This window comes from Anoplolepis gracilipes, chromosome 7 (genome assembly GCF_047496725.1).
Source record: "Anoplolepis gracilipes chromosome 7, ASM4749672v1, whole genome shotgun sequence".
Classification (NCBI taxonomy): Eukaryota; Metazoa; Arthropoda; class Insecta; order Hymenoptera; family Formicidae; genus Anoplolepis; species Anoplolepis gracilipes.
In genome coordinates, this window is record NC_132976.1 from 9470943 (window position 1) to 9491871 (window position 20929).

At 35.7% G+C, this 20929-nt stretch overlaps 1 protein-coding gene across 15 annotated transcripts in view; it reads left to right on the forward strand.

The window, feature by feature from the left end:
• Window positions 1–20929, forward strand: part of LOC140668256 (ELAV-like protein 3) — a 67955-nt gene that overhangs the window by 21810 nt on the left and 25216 nt on the right. For 4 of the 15 annotated variants that reach the window (XM_072897129.1, XM_072897126.1, XM_072897127.1 and 1 more), the window contains 6 exons: window positions 10037–10272; window positions 11813–11916; window positions 12449–12602; window positions 14467–14505; window positions 16888–17146; window positions 20395–20436. In XM_072897129.1, the coding sequence (XP_072753230.1) occupies window positions 10077–10272; window positions 11813–11916; window positions 12449–12602; window positions 14467–14505; window positions 16888–17146; window positions 20395–20436 (794 nt within the window). In that variant the 5' untranslated portion in view covers window positions 10037–10076. Of the gene's footprint in view, window positions 1–4425; window positions 5116–9495; window positions 9942–10036; window positions 10273–11812; window positions 11917–12448; window positions 12603–14466; window positions 14506–16887; window positions 17147–18450; window positions 19658–20394; window positions 20437–20929 lie in introns of those variants that run through there. The other 11 variants (XM_072897124.1, XM_072897128.1, XM_072897130.1 and 8 more) reach the window with 11 other exon arrangements.

The following is a 20929-nucleotide window of genomic DNA, read 5'->3' on the forward strand; positions in this document are numbered from 1 at the left end:
GCGAAATTTTCGGATCAGCACCAAAATATCAAAGATTGGCCGCGATTTTGCAAAGGGTGATTAGAAGATGGTGGCGAGAATCACGAGAGACGGAGACAGAGACGGAAATAGAAACGACGGACGGGGGAGAGAAAGAGAGAGAACGAGAGAAAGAGAGAGAAAGACTAGGTCTGGTTAGGGAACCTCGTATTGATCGTTCCTGGGTCCATGTGATGCGCCTGCGTTTTACCACGGGGTAAAATCGTAGCGAGGGTAAACGAGAGACGAGTATTAGAGAGTGAGAGAGAGAAAGAGAGAGGGAAAGAGGAGCGGAGAGAGAAGAGCGTGTATATATATATATATATATATATATAATATATATTATATATATATATATATATAATATATATATATATTATATATATATATATATATAATATATATATACATATATATATATGTATGTATATCGGGGTTCATATACCCCCAGGATAGCTGCAATGTGCCACCGACCAATCAATGGAGCTCCTCCGCGCCTCTCTCTCTATCTCTCCTCGATGCTTCCCACACATTGTATGTACAATATTGCCTTGTAGGAACGCGCACGTACACATTCGTGCTGTATGCACATATATGTGTGTGTATGTGTACGTATATATTTAATACGACATAACATGTCGCGGGTGTACGACAACCACGTAATCGTGTGTTGCTTGAAATAGGAAATATATAATGAATTTACGCAATCGCTCGCAAAACTTGTTTGCTTTGCGATGAATTTACATGGTTATTGAAAAATTAATTTATCACGTCTGATATTGAATCGAGTATACGTTGAATTTAATTACTCTCTGCGAAGTTTGAATTACGGACAAGTAAGCAGAGGAAAGGAATAATTTAATCTTTTTGTTAAGTCATTTTTACGCAGATGTGATGTATTAAGCTTAATTGAAATTAAATTTGGCATATTAAATTTAAATTGAAATTAAGTATCAGCAATTAACATATTAGATCGGCGATTTTAAGTGCCAAATTGTGTTTATAATTAATCACGAAAAGTTATTTGTGAATACATTGGAGTTTTAATTAAAGTGCACACTTTATGCTTACGATTTTTTTGCGCAGGAAAATGAGCGAGAAATTAATTAGATGTAATCGCGTTACACGAATTAATAAACTTTTTCTGAGAAAAAAATTCTTCATTATTTCAGCGCCAACTTTTTTGAAGTTGGAAACGGTTTAAACGTTTAAATCTAATTTAAACATTTTAATATATAAAATGTGAAAAAAATTATTATTCTCACTTTTTCTTAGAATAATTTCAGTTGATAAGTATTTAAGTGCATTATACATATTCTGTAGGATTTTAATAGCGAAGTAAAAATGGCAAAAAATCAAAATTAAAACTATTTGTTTTCTTAACAGGCTATTACAGAACTTATACGGTATCTCGAAATACTTTTGCTAATCCATAATCACCTGTTAAAACTTCCTTGCTAGTTGCTATCTATAGATGTTTACTTACAAGCGTTAAGTCAAAAAAAAAATTTCTAATTTAATCGTAAGAACACAGTAATCATTTTTTTTCGCAAACACAGCAGGGTACTCTTATTATGTATTTATATTTTTAATCTTTCAATCAATATCAACACGACTAAAATATCTTTACCGATCCATAATGTTTACCCCATGGTTTTCTTCGTGGAACTTGCTGCTTGTAAATGTTAAAACAAATAAGCAATAATTTTTTTACGCTTAAAATATCAAAATTATATACAAATATTTATATTCTTGGGAATGTCATTATGTCTACAGAAATAGAAGCTAAATTATCTTGTTATTAAATCAATATGCATTTTGCGTGATACTATATTTACACGCCAGTGTGTTCTCGGTACTTCTAAATAACTTTGTTCTACCGATGTAAGGCCAAATCGATTTCGAGTCGGAGGTATCGACGGAATCTCGTTAAAAGTTCGATGACCCCAGAAAAAGTTGCTGGACGGAATTATTGTTCACGAGGTATAGCCCCGTATAGAATTATACTCGTGCCCGCCGCGCCAGATCGATGATGTCGAGGGTCTATCCCCGAAAACGTAGCTTCGACAGCTGGATTATGACTAAACTAAAGAGGGTGAGGTCTGCGTTTGTCGACAGGAATGATTCACGAGTTCGCCACGTGACTGCCGTATATTTTCACATTTTTTAGTATCCCGTAGAGTAATCCTAGTATTTATCTCATACATCAGATTTAATATTTGCTTAGTTACTTTATTATTAACGTGTAAACTGCAGTGCAAATTCCGATATCAATAGCTAGTGAATTCAGTATCGTGCAGAATACTATCAATCACACGACAAATTTAATAATGAAATATTTCTTCGATGTTTAATAATTTATTCATAGCATAATTGTCGGAAAAAGATTTTTAAATATTTTTAGATATTTTTCAAGCCAGTTGCTCGGTTGAATAATTTAAAAAGAGGCGAGCTTTTGATTTCGAGGGGAATTTGCATACGCATGCAATAATACACGTACGTACATACATGTATGTTGCTTCTTTTCTGCATATATCCGGCATCTGTTGGTTACCGTGCCCTAGTCTAAACTTTACCCCCTTTGTTCTCCACCTTGACCAAACGTTATAGATTCTCCAGTGACGACGCTCAGCATTAGGTATGGTCATGGGTGCGACTCGAGAGATTTTTTTTTCATTTTTCTCAGCATTCTATTCTTTTTTGCACTACAAAAGTATCTGAAATCTGAAGGGATTTTAATCCATGATGTGGACTATTATCTTTGCACATTCGTTAAAACACGAGTAAAGTACCTCATCAAACTCGTATTCAATCTCGTTGCTTTCCAATTTTTTGTGCTAGTATTTAGGATAAACCTATTCTATTTATATTATTGATCCCACAACATGTCATGTCACGACGCTATTTTCTCGTAAAAGTACATTATTCCGATTTGCGTTCGTTGCGCTCCGTGTAGTGAAAATAAATTTTCAAAAACATTGGCATACACACACACACACACACACACACACACATATATATACACATATCGTTTATTGGCACGGTCGCCAAGTTTTACTCGATCCGTTTCGTCAGAGTCGTGTAATTTCGGACTGTAATCGTTTGGAGACCGACCGGCTCGATCTCCAAGCTAAGGTCAGGGATGCAGCTACTTCCATACGTTTCCTGCGATTACACGTTTCGCACGCGGGCGAGACTAACGGTACTCTCGCAAAACACGGAGTGTTTGTCGATCAAATTTTATTTTTATCCGGATATACAGTCACGAAGTTCGCAGCGACGTAGTTATAATTAACGGATCCTTACACGATGTTTGTGAATAAGGAAAAAAAATCTGTTTATTTCTATCAAATGTCAGTCTCACAATTTTCTGCTTTTTTTAAGCTATTTTTCAAACATTTCAAATTTGTATAAAGAGAACATTATTAATGTAAATTTGCGTTAAACCGATTTTATCAATTGATAGGATTTCTCTTTTTGACATACATATTTTCTGATATATATTTAAAATACATTTTTTTCTGATATGATGTTGTGAGGTTTTTTGCAAACTTGTGATCAAGTATGGTCGTATGAGACAAGAGGGAGACCCTTATCTCGATGCGATACCGTAGTCTGTCGACGGGTCAAAAACCCTGTAGGGTCGGTAAGAGAAAGCACAGTTGGGGCTTGTATACTTTCCTTTCGTACAGAACTAGGTTGATGAAACTGGATCGAAAAGATTTGCAATTAAATGCAAACTTTGCATATTAAAGAAGTTTTCTGTTTCATTTGCATATAATGCTTGGTTATTTATGCGTATGTATTTTATCTTTCCTAGAAAATTTTATCTCTCGTGAAAATTTTAACGTGAATCTTTTAACATCTACATTTCTTGCTTCAAAAGTACACATAATAATAAAAAGAATATTTTATATCTTTCCACTGATGCGTATAGTATTTATTTACATTTACTATTTATTAGTTTCTTTCTTAGCAACATGATTGAAAATTGCGAATAAATGACTCAAATATGCAAATAAGATATGACTTGCAAATATTTTGCATAGTATAGTTAACAGAAATGAGCTCGCAAAGTTCAAGTCAATCGCCGGGTATTATTCGCAAGTTCGCTAAATTTGAAGATATTTCGGGCATCGCGTCATTTCGAAATCATTAATATATGCACTTCGATCAGCAACCCTGTCTCGTGCGCGGTTTCATGCGTGCAGGGGCGAATCACGGATGAAAAAGGGTTCGTAATATCGCTCTCTGGCGGTGCGCGACGGGCGGCGGGGTGCGCGGCGTCGCATCTGTGGGCGCAATTGATGCGCGACCGAGCGCGAGCACGAGCGCGGTCGAGGCCGGCCGAGGACGGCCGATGACGGCCGAGCGATCGCGAGCGGCGGGCGAAGCCGCCGCCGCCAGCCGCCTCGAAGCGAGCGAGGTGGAGCGAGTGAGGCACCCAGTCTCTACGCAGCCTCCGCCCGTGACGCGTCGTTCTTTCCGTTTCCTTAGTCTAGTGTTTCAAACTTTTAATTTTCTCGGCCATCTTCGCGCAACCCTTTCCGTCCCCGTAAACGCGCGCGCGCCGCACGCATTACATTCGCACGCACGGACAGTTCCGATCCGAATTCGCGTTATTCTCTTTCCCTCCCCCTCCTACATCCCCTACACCCCCATTTTCTCGTCGCGTTCAGGTCTCTCACACCGAAAGCAGCCACCGTCGCCGTCGATGTCGATAAGCGACCGTCGCCCGTCACGAAGTGCATCGAGAACGGTCAGGCGGTGTGCATAAATGCCGGTTTACGAGGGTTCGCGCTGTACTTTTCTTTCATTGATTTCCCCTTCTGTTCCGGGCGGTGGTGCGAGAGCAGTAGCGTGATAACAGTGTACATTAACGCTAGTGAGATAAAACGAAGAAAAGAGGCAGAGGTTCGCACAAGGGCTGACGCACGGTGCTTGGTTTCGTGTGTGACAAGGAGAGGAAGAACGAAGTGACAGGCACTCAGTAGAGAAAGAGAGAAATTATAAAGGAGAGAGAGAGAGAGAGAGAGAGAGAGAGAGAGAGAGCGAGAGAGAAAGAAAGAAAGAAAGAAAGAATAGAAGACAGTACAGGTACCAAAAAAGAAAAATGATTTATAAAATGTTTGCGTTTAGGGAATTGACGGTTCGAGAGCGCGTCTAAACGACTCCCGGAGAATACAAAAGAGAGAAAGAGAGAGAGATATATGATTAGTCGATTCGCCGAAAAGTATAAGAAGGAATACAATGATAAGATATGAATACACTTGTCGGCTGCCATTCTTGAGAGCAGCGTCTCGAAAGCACGTGTCATCGTTCCTTCTCAACCCCTCATTTGTACCTGCGTATACGTGCGTGCATTCGTTCTTTTCGCATTGATACACCCCTCTCGCATCTCCCTCATCGCAACTTTGAAACTCGCCGTCTCCATTTACGCGCACGCTTGTACTTGCGTATATGTACGAGCCGCTTTTTCGCGCGCGGAAAGGGGCGTACGCGCGGGAGGGGTTACCCTCGGAAACGCGCAGGGGCGACGGTGCGACGGCAGGAAGGGGGTTCTCATAGAGCGACGGGAGAGAGAGAGAGAGAGAGAAAGCGCGAGACACAGGGACCGAGGAGCCGCGCTCGTATTGATCGGCCCCGGCCACGCGATTTTCACGATCCGTCGCCATGGCCACCTGGCCACCGGCCGAAGATCGTATCTCGCGACGTACGTGCTAATCGAACTTTAAACCCGCGAGGTCGCCTGTCGACCAGGCTTAGGCGCAATGTCCGTTCTTGTTGACTCGCACGATGATGACATTCTCGGCCTCTGTAGAGAATTTTTTTTTCCCCGACCCTCTACGTTGAAGCACCTTATTTTCTGTAAATCACGAAACATTCGGCGATTCGCTGTATATGTTTGGTTTTGTCGAAAATTTCATCCGATTTTAATCTGATCGCGTATAATTGAAAATTGTATTTCGATTATTAGAATTGTCGAACAATTCGAATAGTGATATCTGAGCGAAAAATTAATTTTGAATATAAAGTTGAAATCGAGGACAGTTATTAAAAGATTCTTATAATGGTCTAAATGATGACCGGATGTTGCTATCTCTAGCCACACGATAAGGACACTGCTAAATTGAAATAACAAGGTAGCATTTACCAGAATAAAACGGTATTTCTGTTCTATCGATTTCGCCAGATCGATAGTCCCGGGCTGTTTCGAAATAACTCATCATCCATCTAGTTTCCCTTCGTACTTCAGTTATGATTCATAAAAATCTTATTTATAATTATATTATTTTTAAATGGTGCCTTGTTATACTTGTAAAATATCTGACAATATATCAATATATGTATATTTAAGTATAATCAACTAAAATAACACATGTGTATAATTTTAAATTTTGCTAACTGAAATTAAAGGAGTTTGGAGATCTCGAAGGATATATATAAATATAATATATATACATAGCTTTACACACACATATACAAAATGTTGACCTTTTAAATTAGTTTGAATCATACATTAATGAATTATCATGATTTATAAAAATTATTATAACAAAGATTTTATTAAAAATTTACATGAAATTGCCCTATTATTTAAATTACTGTTTAGATCATTACGAAAGCTTTACATTTAAAATTGTTGATCTCTCTTGCCGGACAGTCCTCTGATAGGGCGCGTATCCCTGGCGTTATATTCGGAGTTTGGTTGAGGGTCGTCCGTTCGATTGTCTACCCTCTCCCCTTTTGATGCGTGCACTTTTGCGCGTGCACGCGTGCGTAGTCGCGTCCATTGTCATCCGGTAATGACAACGAAGATACGTCTAAAAGTTGGATCGGCATCGCGGTGATACTTTCCCGACTCGCGACAATGTGTAGTCGGCCAACTCGGCGACTCTCTTGTGCCTTCGGCATTATATTGTCGGATCCGAAAATATATCGCGATGGCGAACGCCGAGTGCGGATCGATACCGAGGAAGATGCCGGCTTACGATAAGCGCACCGCGACTTTTCTGCTTTTGCAAGCGGCGCTTTTATCGCTGTGTTCGTAAACAAAGGGGACACGAACGAGTGAGAAAGTGAGACAGAGAGAGAGAGAGAGAGAGAGAGAGAGAGAATAATCGGTTTGGCTGTTTCTATTCGGCGAATACGATTCCTTCGTAGTCATTCCTGTAATACACAAAAAATAACTTTGTAAGCTTCAACCTCATCACAATTTCATCAATTTTACACCATGTTTCAAATATTTCGAAAGATAAAGTTTACACACACACGATTTATATTCTTTCTTTATACAATGAATGTTGAAATAATTTGAGATTATTTATAAATGGTTTATGATTGAAAACTGAATTATATTATACCTTGTGTCATACTGTGTTTGCAAAATCATCGCGTCTAAATTTATGATCGAATTCCATTCACGATCGAATCAATTATAATCAAATTTCGAGTATCATTTTTTCAATTAAATTCTTTCATCACAATATATTTGCAACCAACTATAAATCGATTTTTTAAACATAAATTGTTTGTATTTATACAATTTTCATGTTTTTTATCCGAATAAAATTGAGAGAAAAAGAGAAGCATTTTTTCAATAAATTGATGTAAAAATAAAAAAGAAATATATATAGGCTCGCCTTTGAAAAATCTAAGTGAAAGGGTATTTTAATCAATATGAACATATTTAAAATACAATATAATTTATAAAAAAAAATATAGAAATTTTCGATATATATTTTTTTAATTATTTTTATCGACGAAATATATATCTTTAAAGTTAAGACTTGTATGTAAATTAATAATATACATCAAACTGCTGACCGTCATTGCATTCAATGCGCTTACACAAGGGAAACATGACGTATCACTGTCCCGTGCAATCATATTTTCATATATGATGGCGCATATTCAGTTCGTTTCGGAAACTCGAGGGCCGGTCACTCTTCGCACGCGCATAATAAAAGCCTATCTGTTACCTCACGACATTGCGGACAAGTCGTTTTAGGGTGCCTACTACCACGAGTCACAGAGAGCTAATCGCACAGAGGGAGGCTTTAAGGACAGCTGATCGTTACGCAGGAAGGAAAAGGGGAGAAGAAACAGAAAGACGCGTGTAGTAGAGAAGGGAACGTAAAAAAAAAAAAAAAAAAAAATAAAAAAAGAGAGAGAGAGAGAGAATTAAAATATACGCTGGTGGCTTGTGCCGACTGATAAATGTGTCGCTGCAGCTTGTGTGCGTACTCGCTTTAACCATGGACACCATAGCGTTACCCTACAGTAACCACCACAGTAATTCCCCTTCCTCGCTCTACCTCTGTCTACCTCTGTCTATCTCTCTTTCTTTCACTCTTGTTTCTCCCTTTGCGCTCTGTTATACATGCGTATACCGGGTGTACCGCATAAAACTGATTGTCCGATTTTGAATTTAAGTCGTCCATAATTTTTTTTGTTATTTAACCTGAAATTATTTGTTATTCTTCGCGCAATTTTCGTGAATTTTATGGAGAATTTTATCAAGCGCGTGTATCTATTATAGTTGGCAAGTTAATTACTACCAAGAACTAGACTTTTTCAGATGCAATGTAATTTTACGTGATCGAGTTTTATTAAAGATATTTGTCTCGACATTTTTATGTTAATGTAATATATAATTTCGTTATGGAATTGCATTCTAGCGACGCGATTTTAATTATAGATATAATTCGGAATTAATTGTTTCTAGATGGTAATAAGATTCTAGATGACCGATTGCCACTCGAATTCATAATTTACTCAGAAATGCAGCGTGGGAAGCATTTCCTGCTTTTATTTTACACTTCGATAAACGAAGGGTTGTAATTAAAAGAAATTAATGATTCTGTCATCCGTCACCGCTAATTAAATAGATTGTTAAGTTTCTAATCAAACTTTTATTACCAAAGATAATTAGAAATCTTTTATAACAATCTGCTTAGAACACCATGTATACAGGTTTTTATAGCACTCCATGTGCTTCGTAGTTTGGACACAAAGGGTCTCCAGCCCTTTAAATGACAACGGGGGTCGTCGGCCCCTTTAAATTACCCGAGTTCGTATCGGACGTTACCCCAAAAGTTTTCCCAACCATTGCTCTTGTTTCTTTTATACTTTATACTTGTATATTTGGAAAGTCATCGTCTAAATTTACACTACATCGAATGTTGAGTGTTACAAATTTTTTCAGTTAAATTTTTTCTTTAATATTTGCGGCTTTAAAACGGATTTTTCAAATTCCTAACAAAGTAAAACTTTTCTATTTATACAATTTTTATACACGCTTTATTGCAGTAATATTATAAAGCATTGTTTAAATAAATTTATTAATTATAAAAATAAAATAAATAAAAGCAGGCTTTTTTTCGAAAAATCGATGTAAAAATATTTAGACTTATATTCAGTAAGACATTGATTACGATATAATTTATTTTCGTGTATGTTAATTATTAATTACGCAGTACAAGGTGAAAAGAACTTGTTTAATAGTTAGTTTATTATTTGATAATAATTGTAATGTCAAAGGCAATTTGCGTTCAGTTTTGTGCTTTATAGAATAAAAGCATTTGTTTTTGTGTCAAGTTCATGCGAATAAGGCTGTATAAAAACTCGAGGCTACTGAGTTTCAAATGTCAAAGAACGTCTTGTGCATCATTGTTTTGATGTTTTGCGTTTTAACGTCCTTCGATATTTCGTGTTTACATCGGTGCTATGTAGTTTCTTCCGTATTCGTCTTGCGACGAACTTATGTTCTCTGTTTCGGTGTTTTGAAAGCGAAATTTCCTGAAACCTTTTTTAATGCCTTAATATAAAATACACAGACACAGCGATATCATAATTATCTAAGAAATCCGCAATATATTATATTTAATATATTTAATAGAAATATGTATTTTAACATACAAGTATGTGTATGAGCTGTTAATATTTTATTGTATAATTATTTCATGATGATTATTTAGTTTGCGACTTCAATGTGGTGTATGTGTTCTATTTGCAGATTTCGTACATAGTTAGAGACGATTCGTTAGAGGATTGCAATGATGGCGAACGGAATGGACACAGTCGTACAACAAAACGGAGGATCTACCCTCGGACAGACCTCGCAGGAGGAATCGAAGACGAATCTCATAGTAAATTATTTGCCGCAGAGTATGACTCAGGATGAGATTCGTTCTCTGTTCTCCAGTATAGGCGAGGTTGAGAGCTGCAAGCTAATCCGTGATAAGCTTAGCGGTAAGATCACCACTTTCTTATTATATCCTTTCTTTTCGTTAAGTGTTTAGACTCGAGTCGGCAAACGTATTAAACATACCGTCTATTTTAAGATATGTAAATTTAGTTTTGAGTTCTAATCAGATGTACGCGACGTATCAAATTAGCAAAATTTGGAACACTCAATTTGTGTGCATTATTTTTAAAATAACCGACTTAAATTATTCTCGGTGTGAATTTTTTTTTATTATACTTTTTCTAGGCCAAAAAACTTTTCTTTGTTTCATTTTATCATCATTATGATATATAATCCAGTTTGATTAGGCCGACTTAAGGTCAGTAATAAAAAGATGTCAAAATATTATCGAGTAAAAAGAACAATTTTAGTAAACAAATGAGAACTTTCAACGACTAGTATTTTTAAATTATAACTTGGAGGAGATTATAGTTCTTTTCCTTTATAAAATAATATCTTTTTTCATTCTTGAGTATTGTGTACACAAACTAAATCATTTTTCTTATATAATGCTACCCATAAATTTTTGATCACGGTATTTTGCGCAGCTTATTCGTATTGATCCGTTATATCGGGTATGCATAATCTTAGCATAATTCGGACTCATACGTGCATGCCGGGTATATTCCGTGCAGTGGCAACGACGAGCACGTGTATAGACGGTGTGCGACGCTATTTCGAGCCGCCGCGAAGAGAGCGGGGGCGGAGTTTGGTTTGAAGATTTGCCGCTTTATGCTCGACCTCGCCATCACGGAATCGCAGTACCGTATCATGTCGTTTGTCGCCTCGCACTAAACGTGTCATTCAATTACATTCGGCGCAATTTTTTTCTCGTTTCGCTGAAAAAAAAAAACTGTAATTATATTCTCCTTATACTTTTATGTTTATTTCCATTGAAAACGCAATATCGTTGTAATGAGAAAAATTGAAAAATTTACTAAATCTGGTGAAAGGGCTTTTTTCAGATTTGCTATTTTAATAAAAATTATATGTAACGCTTATGTATTGGATTTAATTTTTTCTCTCTAAAATTAAGTAAGTAATAGTTGACCTAAAATTAATTTTTCATAACGTAAGACATTGGAGAATGATTGAGAAAAAGTGATATTCTCCCTCTCGTAGAGTAAAGCCAAAAAATAATTCGCTCATGTATTCTCGCAGTGTGCTTTAGGCATTTCGCCAACTACTCGTTGATATATTGGCCACTACGCCATTCATAAAATTGATTCCGGCACGTATCGAGGAAATTCAAGTAGGCATTACGCGTTTCAACTATTTTCCTCAATACGATTCTATTCCAACTAATAGATAGACGCGCGGATACGAACGAGCAGACTTTGAAATCCGATGGTAACACGAGAGAACATTTAACCGCATTAAAGGCAAAAGCTATATCGAGAGACATATTATTGACGATAAAATGTTTCCGTCGCTTCTTTGTGGCGAATCACATACGCGCGTAGCTCGATCAATTTATTCGTCCATAAAATAAATCTGGCGTTACGAAATATATGTGAAAATTGAACTATGCATATCTGCTTGCAGGTCAGAGTTTGGGTTACGGTTTCGTCAACTATCACCGGCCTGAAGATGCCGAAAAGGCTATAAACACGCTCAATGGTCTTCGTTTACAGAACAAAACCATCAAGGTGAGTAGCGTCTTTAATGCAGTCCTAAGTATATATGTCTTTTATTTGATATTTGTCTCACAAGAGGATTCTCATCACAATTTTATTTTCGATAAATCAATAATTTTTTCTAAGATTAAAATCGTAATTATTTGTTAATTTACAGTAAAAAAAAGAGAGATATTAATATAGAGATCTCTTAAGGGAATTTCGAATTCAATATTAATTTTATCAGTATATTCGAAATCAATAATCTATTTTTCGATGATCGACTAGTTTGTAAAACAATCTGTCCGATTTCTAGAATGCTAAATGCATCTACGCGAGCATGTAAGACGGCAATGCAGCAATATAAATAGGTTGGCCTGGATTCGGTTTTATCGCGCGCGAACAAGAATAAAGTGATGATTATCGCGCGGTTACATTCTTTTTATTCTTACCTTAAGCATTTTAGCGACATTATTTATCTCTTGTCAGTTGATTAGTTCATGATTAGCATTTGCCGGGAGCTATAAAGAGATTATATTTCGGGATGCATTTGTTTCTTTTTTAGGTATCGTACGCGAGACCGAGCAGCGAGGCGATCAAAGGTGCAAATTTGTACGTTAGCGGTTTGCCGAAGAATATGGCCCAGCAGGATTTGGAGAATCTCTTCAGCCCTTACGGCAGAATTATCACATCGCGAATACTGTGCGACAACATCACCGGTAAGTCCCATGCAAAAAATTCGTCTGTCGATTTTCTTCGCGAACTTTTCACAGTGGATTTCCGTTACGAATCGATTGACCGCTTGTCAATTTTTTCGACGACGCAAAATGAATTATATACAAACAAAAGTTTGACAGCTCGTCGCACAGACTTATCATTTAAATTTAAAATATTTCTGCGATTTTTGTTCAGATTCTTTTGTATCGAATTTTTTTTTTTTTTTTTTTTTTTTTTTTTTTTATCGAGTTGATTTCAATTTGTTTTTTTGTTTGGTGAAAATTTTTGCAAAAGCAAAATTGATGTACTTATATTTGACACAGCGACAAAATTGAAAAAAAGAAACCTATACGTTGATGATTTTAAATAAAACTATGATGTATCCAGATCACAGGTGTGTAGGCCATGGGGTTTAGAATTATTTAGGGTGGGTCGGTGCGCCAAACGATAATGACACCGAAAGTGCGAGTAAATAATTCGATGAAAATGTGTGTTATAGCGATAAAATGCTAAAGATATATTCGAAGCAAGTGAACAAAACCGTAATCGTATCAGTTTCACTTCATTATGTTTTCTTTCGCCTGTACACACACTTTTCTCCGTTTCCTCATTTGAAGAGCACAAACCGACAATTTCACGAGTACAGCTTCGCATTTGTACACGCAATTTCGTTCTCGAAGGGAGATATCTATCGATGAGTACCGAATTAAGTGTTGTTCCTCCTCGTTGTTTTTTTTTTTTTTTTTACTTTGATTTTTTTTTTTTTTAATCGATCCTTCCCAAGCTGGATATTTTATTTGCGTTTTATTAGTTTATCTGTGGCAAACGCGCCCCTTTCTAGCCAACCCCCAGATTGCACGAACAAAGCCACCTCATGGCCACCACCTCGATCTTAATTTCGCGCTTCCTTATCATGCTCACTTTTTACCCTCTCCCATCCTGACGTCCCAACACGTTTTCATCTTATCTGCGTCAATCGTTCCCACGCATTATCATTATTACTTCGTTATCCGGCCCACTAGGCTTGATCCACCATCTCCAAGACTTACGTTCGACAAACATCGCTTTTGTTTCCCTTCTGCAAAAAGTGAACATGCGCGATACGCAAAATTTTTCCCTTTTTGACACTCACGCTTTTTATATGATTAAGAAGATGAAAAATAGCGTAATTTACACGCAGTCCGCTCGCCCCTTATTCGCTCCATATTTATTTTATTTAAAGCAATATCGCGTTTTCTTATCTTTAATATTTTATAAGGCACGAAGGCGAACATTAGTTGCTAAAGCAACATGTATCGATCCGGCAACGATAAACAAAGCGTTAAATAATATAGTCAAAATAGAATGAAAGAGATTAATTTATTAATGTTTTTCTACAGAGTTTCTTATATTTATTTATTAAACCTTTTTAATTTTATTCGTTAGTTTTATATTTTTTATATTATCTACACACATATATGTAAAAGAAAAACAATTTGTGATACTTTTTATCGATCTATTACATGTATCAATTATTTAGATTAATTTATCAAATTTTTTGCATCTCAAACATTATTAGAAATAAATAATCTTGCACTATTTGGCTTATTGTAAAAAATTTTGCAGAAATTAAATATTTTCAAGTCGTGGACGTTGTTTTTTTTTTTTTTTCTTTTTCTTTTTCTTTTTTTCTTACATTTAAACGCGCGATTGTCGTTGCTCTTATTTTGCTTATGTTACGTCTCTTTCGTTAACTTGTTGTCTCACCTCGTCTTATCGCGAACACGTTTTATTCCCCAAACCGTCGACGAATCAGGGGCGAGCGAATCGCGTGTAGTGCTGCCAGTTGAATTTTAACGAGATATGATTTTTTCCGTTTCTTTTTAGTACGACAGTTTGTGACCGGCGGCGGAGACAATTTGCCCGGTACGTAACTCACAAATCTCTTTTTTCTTTTCCCTCATTATGTCCTAGTTGAAACGACAAGCAGCCGTTTCTTCCGATCTACGATGCGCGCGTCTCTCGTCTGCGCGATCTCGATTTTTTTTTTTTTTTTTTTTCCCACGTCTTTTCATCGTCTGCATTTCATCAGTGTCACCTGCGTTGTTAACGAAACAACGCAGACACGTGGTAAAGTCGAGCATCGAAAATCGATTTGTAACGTGCAGGATAAAGATCGTCTTTTAAATAAAATTCATGTGATTAATACTTAAACTTTAGCCGATGGCGGTATTTGACATATTTCGGCGAAAGACTTCGAAATTTTAAGTATTAATGAAATTGGAAGTATAAAATGTCTGAAATCGCGAATGACATGGCCGGAATGACATTTGGCGTGCTGATTACGATTCGGCCCATCAATCATTTTTGCAAATGCGTTTGGAACAAGATTTTATGAGTGTATAACTCAAATATGGGGAGAAATGGTGAAGAGAAAGACGTTTTTCATTCTTGTCGTGAAATGACGAAAGACGCGCACATCCAATGTTCCCTCCGAGCGCCATTTTTGTTTCTTTACGCTTTTTGTCATTCGTTATGATTATGATTTGCTATTACAATCTTTCGATTATATCTACGTACGTCCACAATCGAATATACTCGCTCTTTCTCTCTTTATCACTCTTTTTTTTATATCTCACTTTCTCATTCTTTTTTTTTCCATTTCTGTCTACCCGTTATCAATCAATAAACCGCGATGATGAGATACAACAGCAAAGTAGAGTTGCGAAAGAAAGACAAAAAGACGTCCACACGACAATAATATTGTCTGTGTGTTTGTAAAGAAACGAATCTGCGCGCACCGAACCACTCGCTTTGCGTGTTGCGTGTATGCGCGTATGTGTGGTACGCGTGTATACACAATTTATAAAAAAATTTATTTATATTTAACGATTAAATAAACTATTGGCATTTCTCGCGCGTGTGTGCCAAGGCACACAAATGGCATTTTTTTTATTGCTTAAGCGATAAGCAGTTGTATTCGCAATTTATCGTTGCGATTAACGATATGCGAAAACACGAGACATGCACTGCAATTTGTGAGATGAACGACATTACTTATGTCATACTGATGGTAAAACGCGTGAAGCGTGGCAAATGAATCTTTTTAAAGATATTGATGATATGAAACGTGTTATTAGATAAAAATGTAGTATTTTAGAGTAAATATCTTTTGGGTATATTTATTTTTTATCTATGTGTGAAATTGCTAAATTAATTCTGAGATTAAGAATTTTTTTAAATTACGTTTTTTCCTTCTAGATTATTTAATATTAATTTTTGTATGGCATGATCATGATTACTGTATTCATTTGAATGTGAACAAAAAAAACACATACTAAAAAATAACTAATTTTATTTAACAAATATTAGTTGACTTTATAAAATTCTCTAACTTTATATATAGAAAAGAATAATATATTTGAATATCTGTGTATCTCTTTAAAAACTTATAAAATATTCACTTATCACGCCTTACGAATCTCACCCTGTATATAGGTTGTTTTATAAATCACGCCCCATCTCTGGAGAATAAATCGATAAAGTCAAAATAAGTCGAAAATAAAGAATGATGAAATTATATTTGAGTCTTCTTTAAAGAGTCTTCGTTTTACAATTAAATAAAGATGGCTAATTAAAACGATCATTTTGGCATATTATGCAGTTTTATTTAAAAAAATAATAAAAACGTGCCGCAAACATATTTACAGGTTTTTACATGTTTCCTTTTTTTTTTTTTTTTTTTTTTAATAGCATAATATGCCGAAAAATGTTCGTTTTGATTATTAATCCTCGATTAACTTTTTAAAGAAGGCTCAAATATATTTAATCATTTATTTTATACTTATTTTAACTTTGTCAATTTATTTTCCAGAGATGGAGCATGACTTATGTGTATAAATCATTCTGTATCATCAATAGTCTCACAGATGCAATGAAGCGATAACTGTCGCATTGTGTATGATGGTTAAACTGGTTAAAAATGCTAGTTGAAGACACATTAATAATATCGTATAAATTAAAAGGAAATAAACCGCAACAGAGATGACATCGCGAAGATGACAGGAAAAATCTTCAGAATCGGGCTTTCAATATCACAGCTTTTTATCTTCGCTGTTTCTTTCGCGATGTCGCACTCTAGTCTTATATTAAACTTCAAAAGAAAAGTACGAGGAAATGACAGGGGTCGCGGATGGGACCGGAAGCGTCCGGCGCGGTTCCGACAAGTCGTCAAACGTTTCCTCCCACCTTGCAATAACCAGTGTGATCTTGTGTGTCCCGCTGACCTTCTCGGCACCTCTCGGATAGGCCTGTCGAAGGGCGTCGGCTTCATAAGGTTCGATCAGCGCGTCGAGGCCGAGCGGGCGATCCAGGAGCTGAACGGCACCATACCAAAGGGCTCGTCCGAGCCAATCACCGTCAAATTCGCCAACAATCCCAGCAACAACAACAAGGCGATACCGCCATTGGCCGCCTATCTCGCACCACAGGCCACGCGGCGTTTTGGCGGGCCGATCCACCATCCGACCGGCCGCTTCAGGTACATTCCACTGTCGCCACTATCCAGGTACCTACTCGCCTCTACTCGCTCTACCCAAGGATTCTCTCTTTCTCTCTCTCTCTGTCTCTCTCTCTCTCTCTCTGCCATATTTCTTACTATCTTTTCTGCCCCTTTCTATTTTTATAGCTTTCGTTTAGATTTTTTTCGTTAAGAATTACTCTGTGCGATCAATTAATGCGATTGTCAATACAATAGGTATATCGATGTTATCGGTAAAGTCTAGCACGAATCTGGATTTAAATGCCACGTTGATCGCGCATCGTCTTCTCGCTTTTCTCTTTTCTTCCCTCTTTTCGCTTCTGTTTCTCTATCAATTGGTTTGTCTGATAATTCTTTTTTAGTTATAGATTGAATTTTCTCTAGATTGAGCTACTTATCTACTTATCCGTGAATCTATCCTTATTCATCCATTTATCTATCCAGTTGCCCATTTATTTCGTTATCTGTTTATCTATCTATATCTATTGGACGCTACTTGTCTTTTTCCTTCTATTTTCTCTCTCTTGACACACACATTCATACACACACACACACAGACACACAGACACCACTCAAACACAAATACTTAATTAGATCGATCGGTCGTTCATACATAAACTCGCTGAGAAACTTATTCTGATAATAACTTGGCATCACAAAACATAGTATAGGTTTTTGTTATTTTTAATATGACAAGGAAAATTAACTAGCAGAAAATGCATGATACAATAACACGAATATTGCTTCAGCGTGAAAATTTTCACATAAATGGCATATATAATAATATAAATATATAATAATTAAAATAATAATAAAGCTACAAGATTTGTATTAATAAATTAATTATACAATATAATAGAAGTCTATCTACTTTATATAATTTTTATTATGTCGCTTTGTAATTGTTTATTAATTGATCAAAGCGAGTTGAAAGCAAAGTATTCGATAACAGATATGTTTGCCAATTAAACGATCAATCGATTGTAAACAATCAACGTTATCTCTACATCGTACGAGTTATTCGGTACATGGCTCCTCCTGCGACAGTTTTAACTATGTGCGCATTAACATGTCTGTCCCTTATTTTAAGTTGTATTCGAGCACGCTCTGTTATTTTGCTGAAATTATTAGACTTTTCTGTTACTTACACGGTAACTTGTTCCTTAAGTACGGTATTTTCCGTATTTTGATTTAATTAATTATGTGAGAATATATGTGTTGCCGCGACGTATTGCAAAGCAATAATTTTAGTAAATATATATTATACTTTTTCCATCATGATTATTTATCGCTTATGATACACAAAAAGTGGTATTACTTTTAATTTTCAGTTACAAATAGAATAACGCAATTTAAAGGCGAAGAAATGAAAGATGGACGAGCAAAATTGGCGAAAACATATAAAGTGTTTCAAAGGAAAAAGTATTAGCTCCATTTAGAAAGGTCTTTCCGTCTCGCACGATCGATACATTTCTATCAAACTTGCATATCGACGAAACGAAAGCTTGTCGAGGCTGATGGGACGGGAGGAAGTACTACCTATTATCAAATAATAGATCTGTGTTCGATAACTTCGCACGCGTAATAAGAAACATCGAGGCCGACTCTCTTTTATTATTTACACTTGCAGTTACGTTTATTTAATTGATTACACGATTCTTCATTTGTACGACTTTCTAGCTCTCTTTTATATCTTGTTTTTTGCAAGGCCAGCGATCAAGTAGATCTCATGAGGCAAACATGTATAATCTAATAATATCGTTATCCGATCGAAACGTCGAATGTGAAGAAATAATGCAATAATGCAAGTTTGATTTGAAAACGAAGCTGATTATTGGCCATTCTGGAAATACTGGAGGAACAAGACATGCACAACAGTCTTACGTTCTGTATCAATACTTGTCGTCAAGCTTATATATATAATACGATTTTGATAAATTATTATATTTATGTTAAAAGATCGCAGACATATTTTTTTATAGTCATTCGACATCGACGACAAATATCAGTCATAGAATCAAAGACTATAACGACACTTACAAATTATCATCTCTCTCTTTCGTTTAATACGCATAAGTCACGATGCTCGCTACCGATATCTATTTATATAGTGTACATATGATATATATTCGTATAATTTGTACAAGTTACTACGAAGAAAACGATATACACGCATTATTACAGTTTGATCGCACACGCTAGGCCTGTTTGTATGTCAGACTCGAATTATAAAATTATCGAAATTCTCCTCGAGATTTGTGACAGACGTTGATCGTTTGGTTCTTTTATCAAGTGCAAAGCGTTAACTGACATAAGTGTAGCTGCGCTTTGTTATCGCTTTGTCTCTTATTATCCTGTCTCCCTTCCGGCATAAAGTGGTGCTATAACTAGTTTCGGACATTGACATTGACGGCTTTAGATTTGAATAGAATGAGGCTAATTTCCCACAATTTTTGACAAAATGCGCAAAAGTAAAAATGTATCATTTTCTCGTATTTAAAGTCGATTAAATCTAAATTGTTTAAACTTAACACGAAATGCTCTTCCTTCTTTCTTAACAATCTTTAATATCTCTGTCATTGTAGAATCTTTTTTTTTTTTTTTTTTTTTTTTTTATTATTAAGATAATTGAACACATTTTGTAAATGTCTTGAAAATTGTGGTAACGATGTCGAGCTTATCATTTTTTTTAATATTAATTTTTTTATATTGATATTTGGAAAATACTATTTAAGTTTGATCTGACATTACACTTATCTAATTCCTTGGCTTCCTCTCCCGATAGAGAATCGAAGTGGTTCGATAAAAATAAATTCTATATTAATTTTTCACCGTAGATATTATATAAAAAATTAATTTTCTTTCTAAATCTGTATTTTTTAAAAATATTATTTAAACAAATTATTTATTTTTTACAGTTTGATCGCGTAAACATTACTTATTGAAAATTGTGATAAGAGATAAATTGAATTAAATTTAAAAAATATATTTTACTCTACAAGATTGTATATTATCTTTTTTGATATGGCGAAATTAATTTGATACCGAAGTGGTTACCGGTAGGCTAGATGTTGGTCGCAAGTCACTTCGCTTTTCTAAATCCCATTGCATTGCATCTTCCCCATTGTGTTTCATTCGGAGTAAAAATGCACCGCTATGTAGGAATAGAAAAATGAAATACGATGGCACAGGAAGCGCCCGACTTATCCCCCGATTTTGGCTCGATCCCGGAGTATCTCTCTTCTTACGTTGTTCTTTTTGTGTTTTTGTTTTAGCACTGGCAAGGCCATGCTTGCCATTAACAAAGGCTTACAGAGGTCAGTATTTTTTTCGTTACTACCACTACGTTTTCCACTCCTGATTTTCATTTATATTTTATGTTGTGTGGCTTTGTTCTCTCTTTCTCTTTCTCTCTCTTTCTCTCTCTCTACTACTCTTTTTTCCTTCTTTTTGACACGTTACGAATTCAATATATCTAAGGTATCGTGCAATCATTTTATTATTAAAATAAAATTACGGACAAAGTAATAAAAGTTTGAATTATTTGTAATTGTTAACATTTTTTTTTTTTTTTTTTTTTTTTTTAATCACCTTTGTTCGGTCTTGTGTGTTTTTACATGGAAAATTTTTCAAGATATATTATTCAAATTTGTTATCAATTCCTTTTAATCATAATAGTTTCGTAACGGGGTCCCAATATTCTTTGCATTTTCCATTACTTATGCATTTTCATGCCTTTTTGCTTTGACTTTTTATTTGATTCAGTTGCAAACACAATAGTAGATATTGACGTCACGTTTTCTTGAGTTT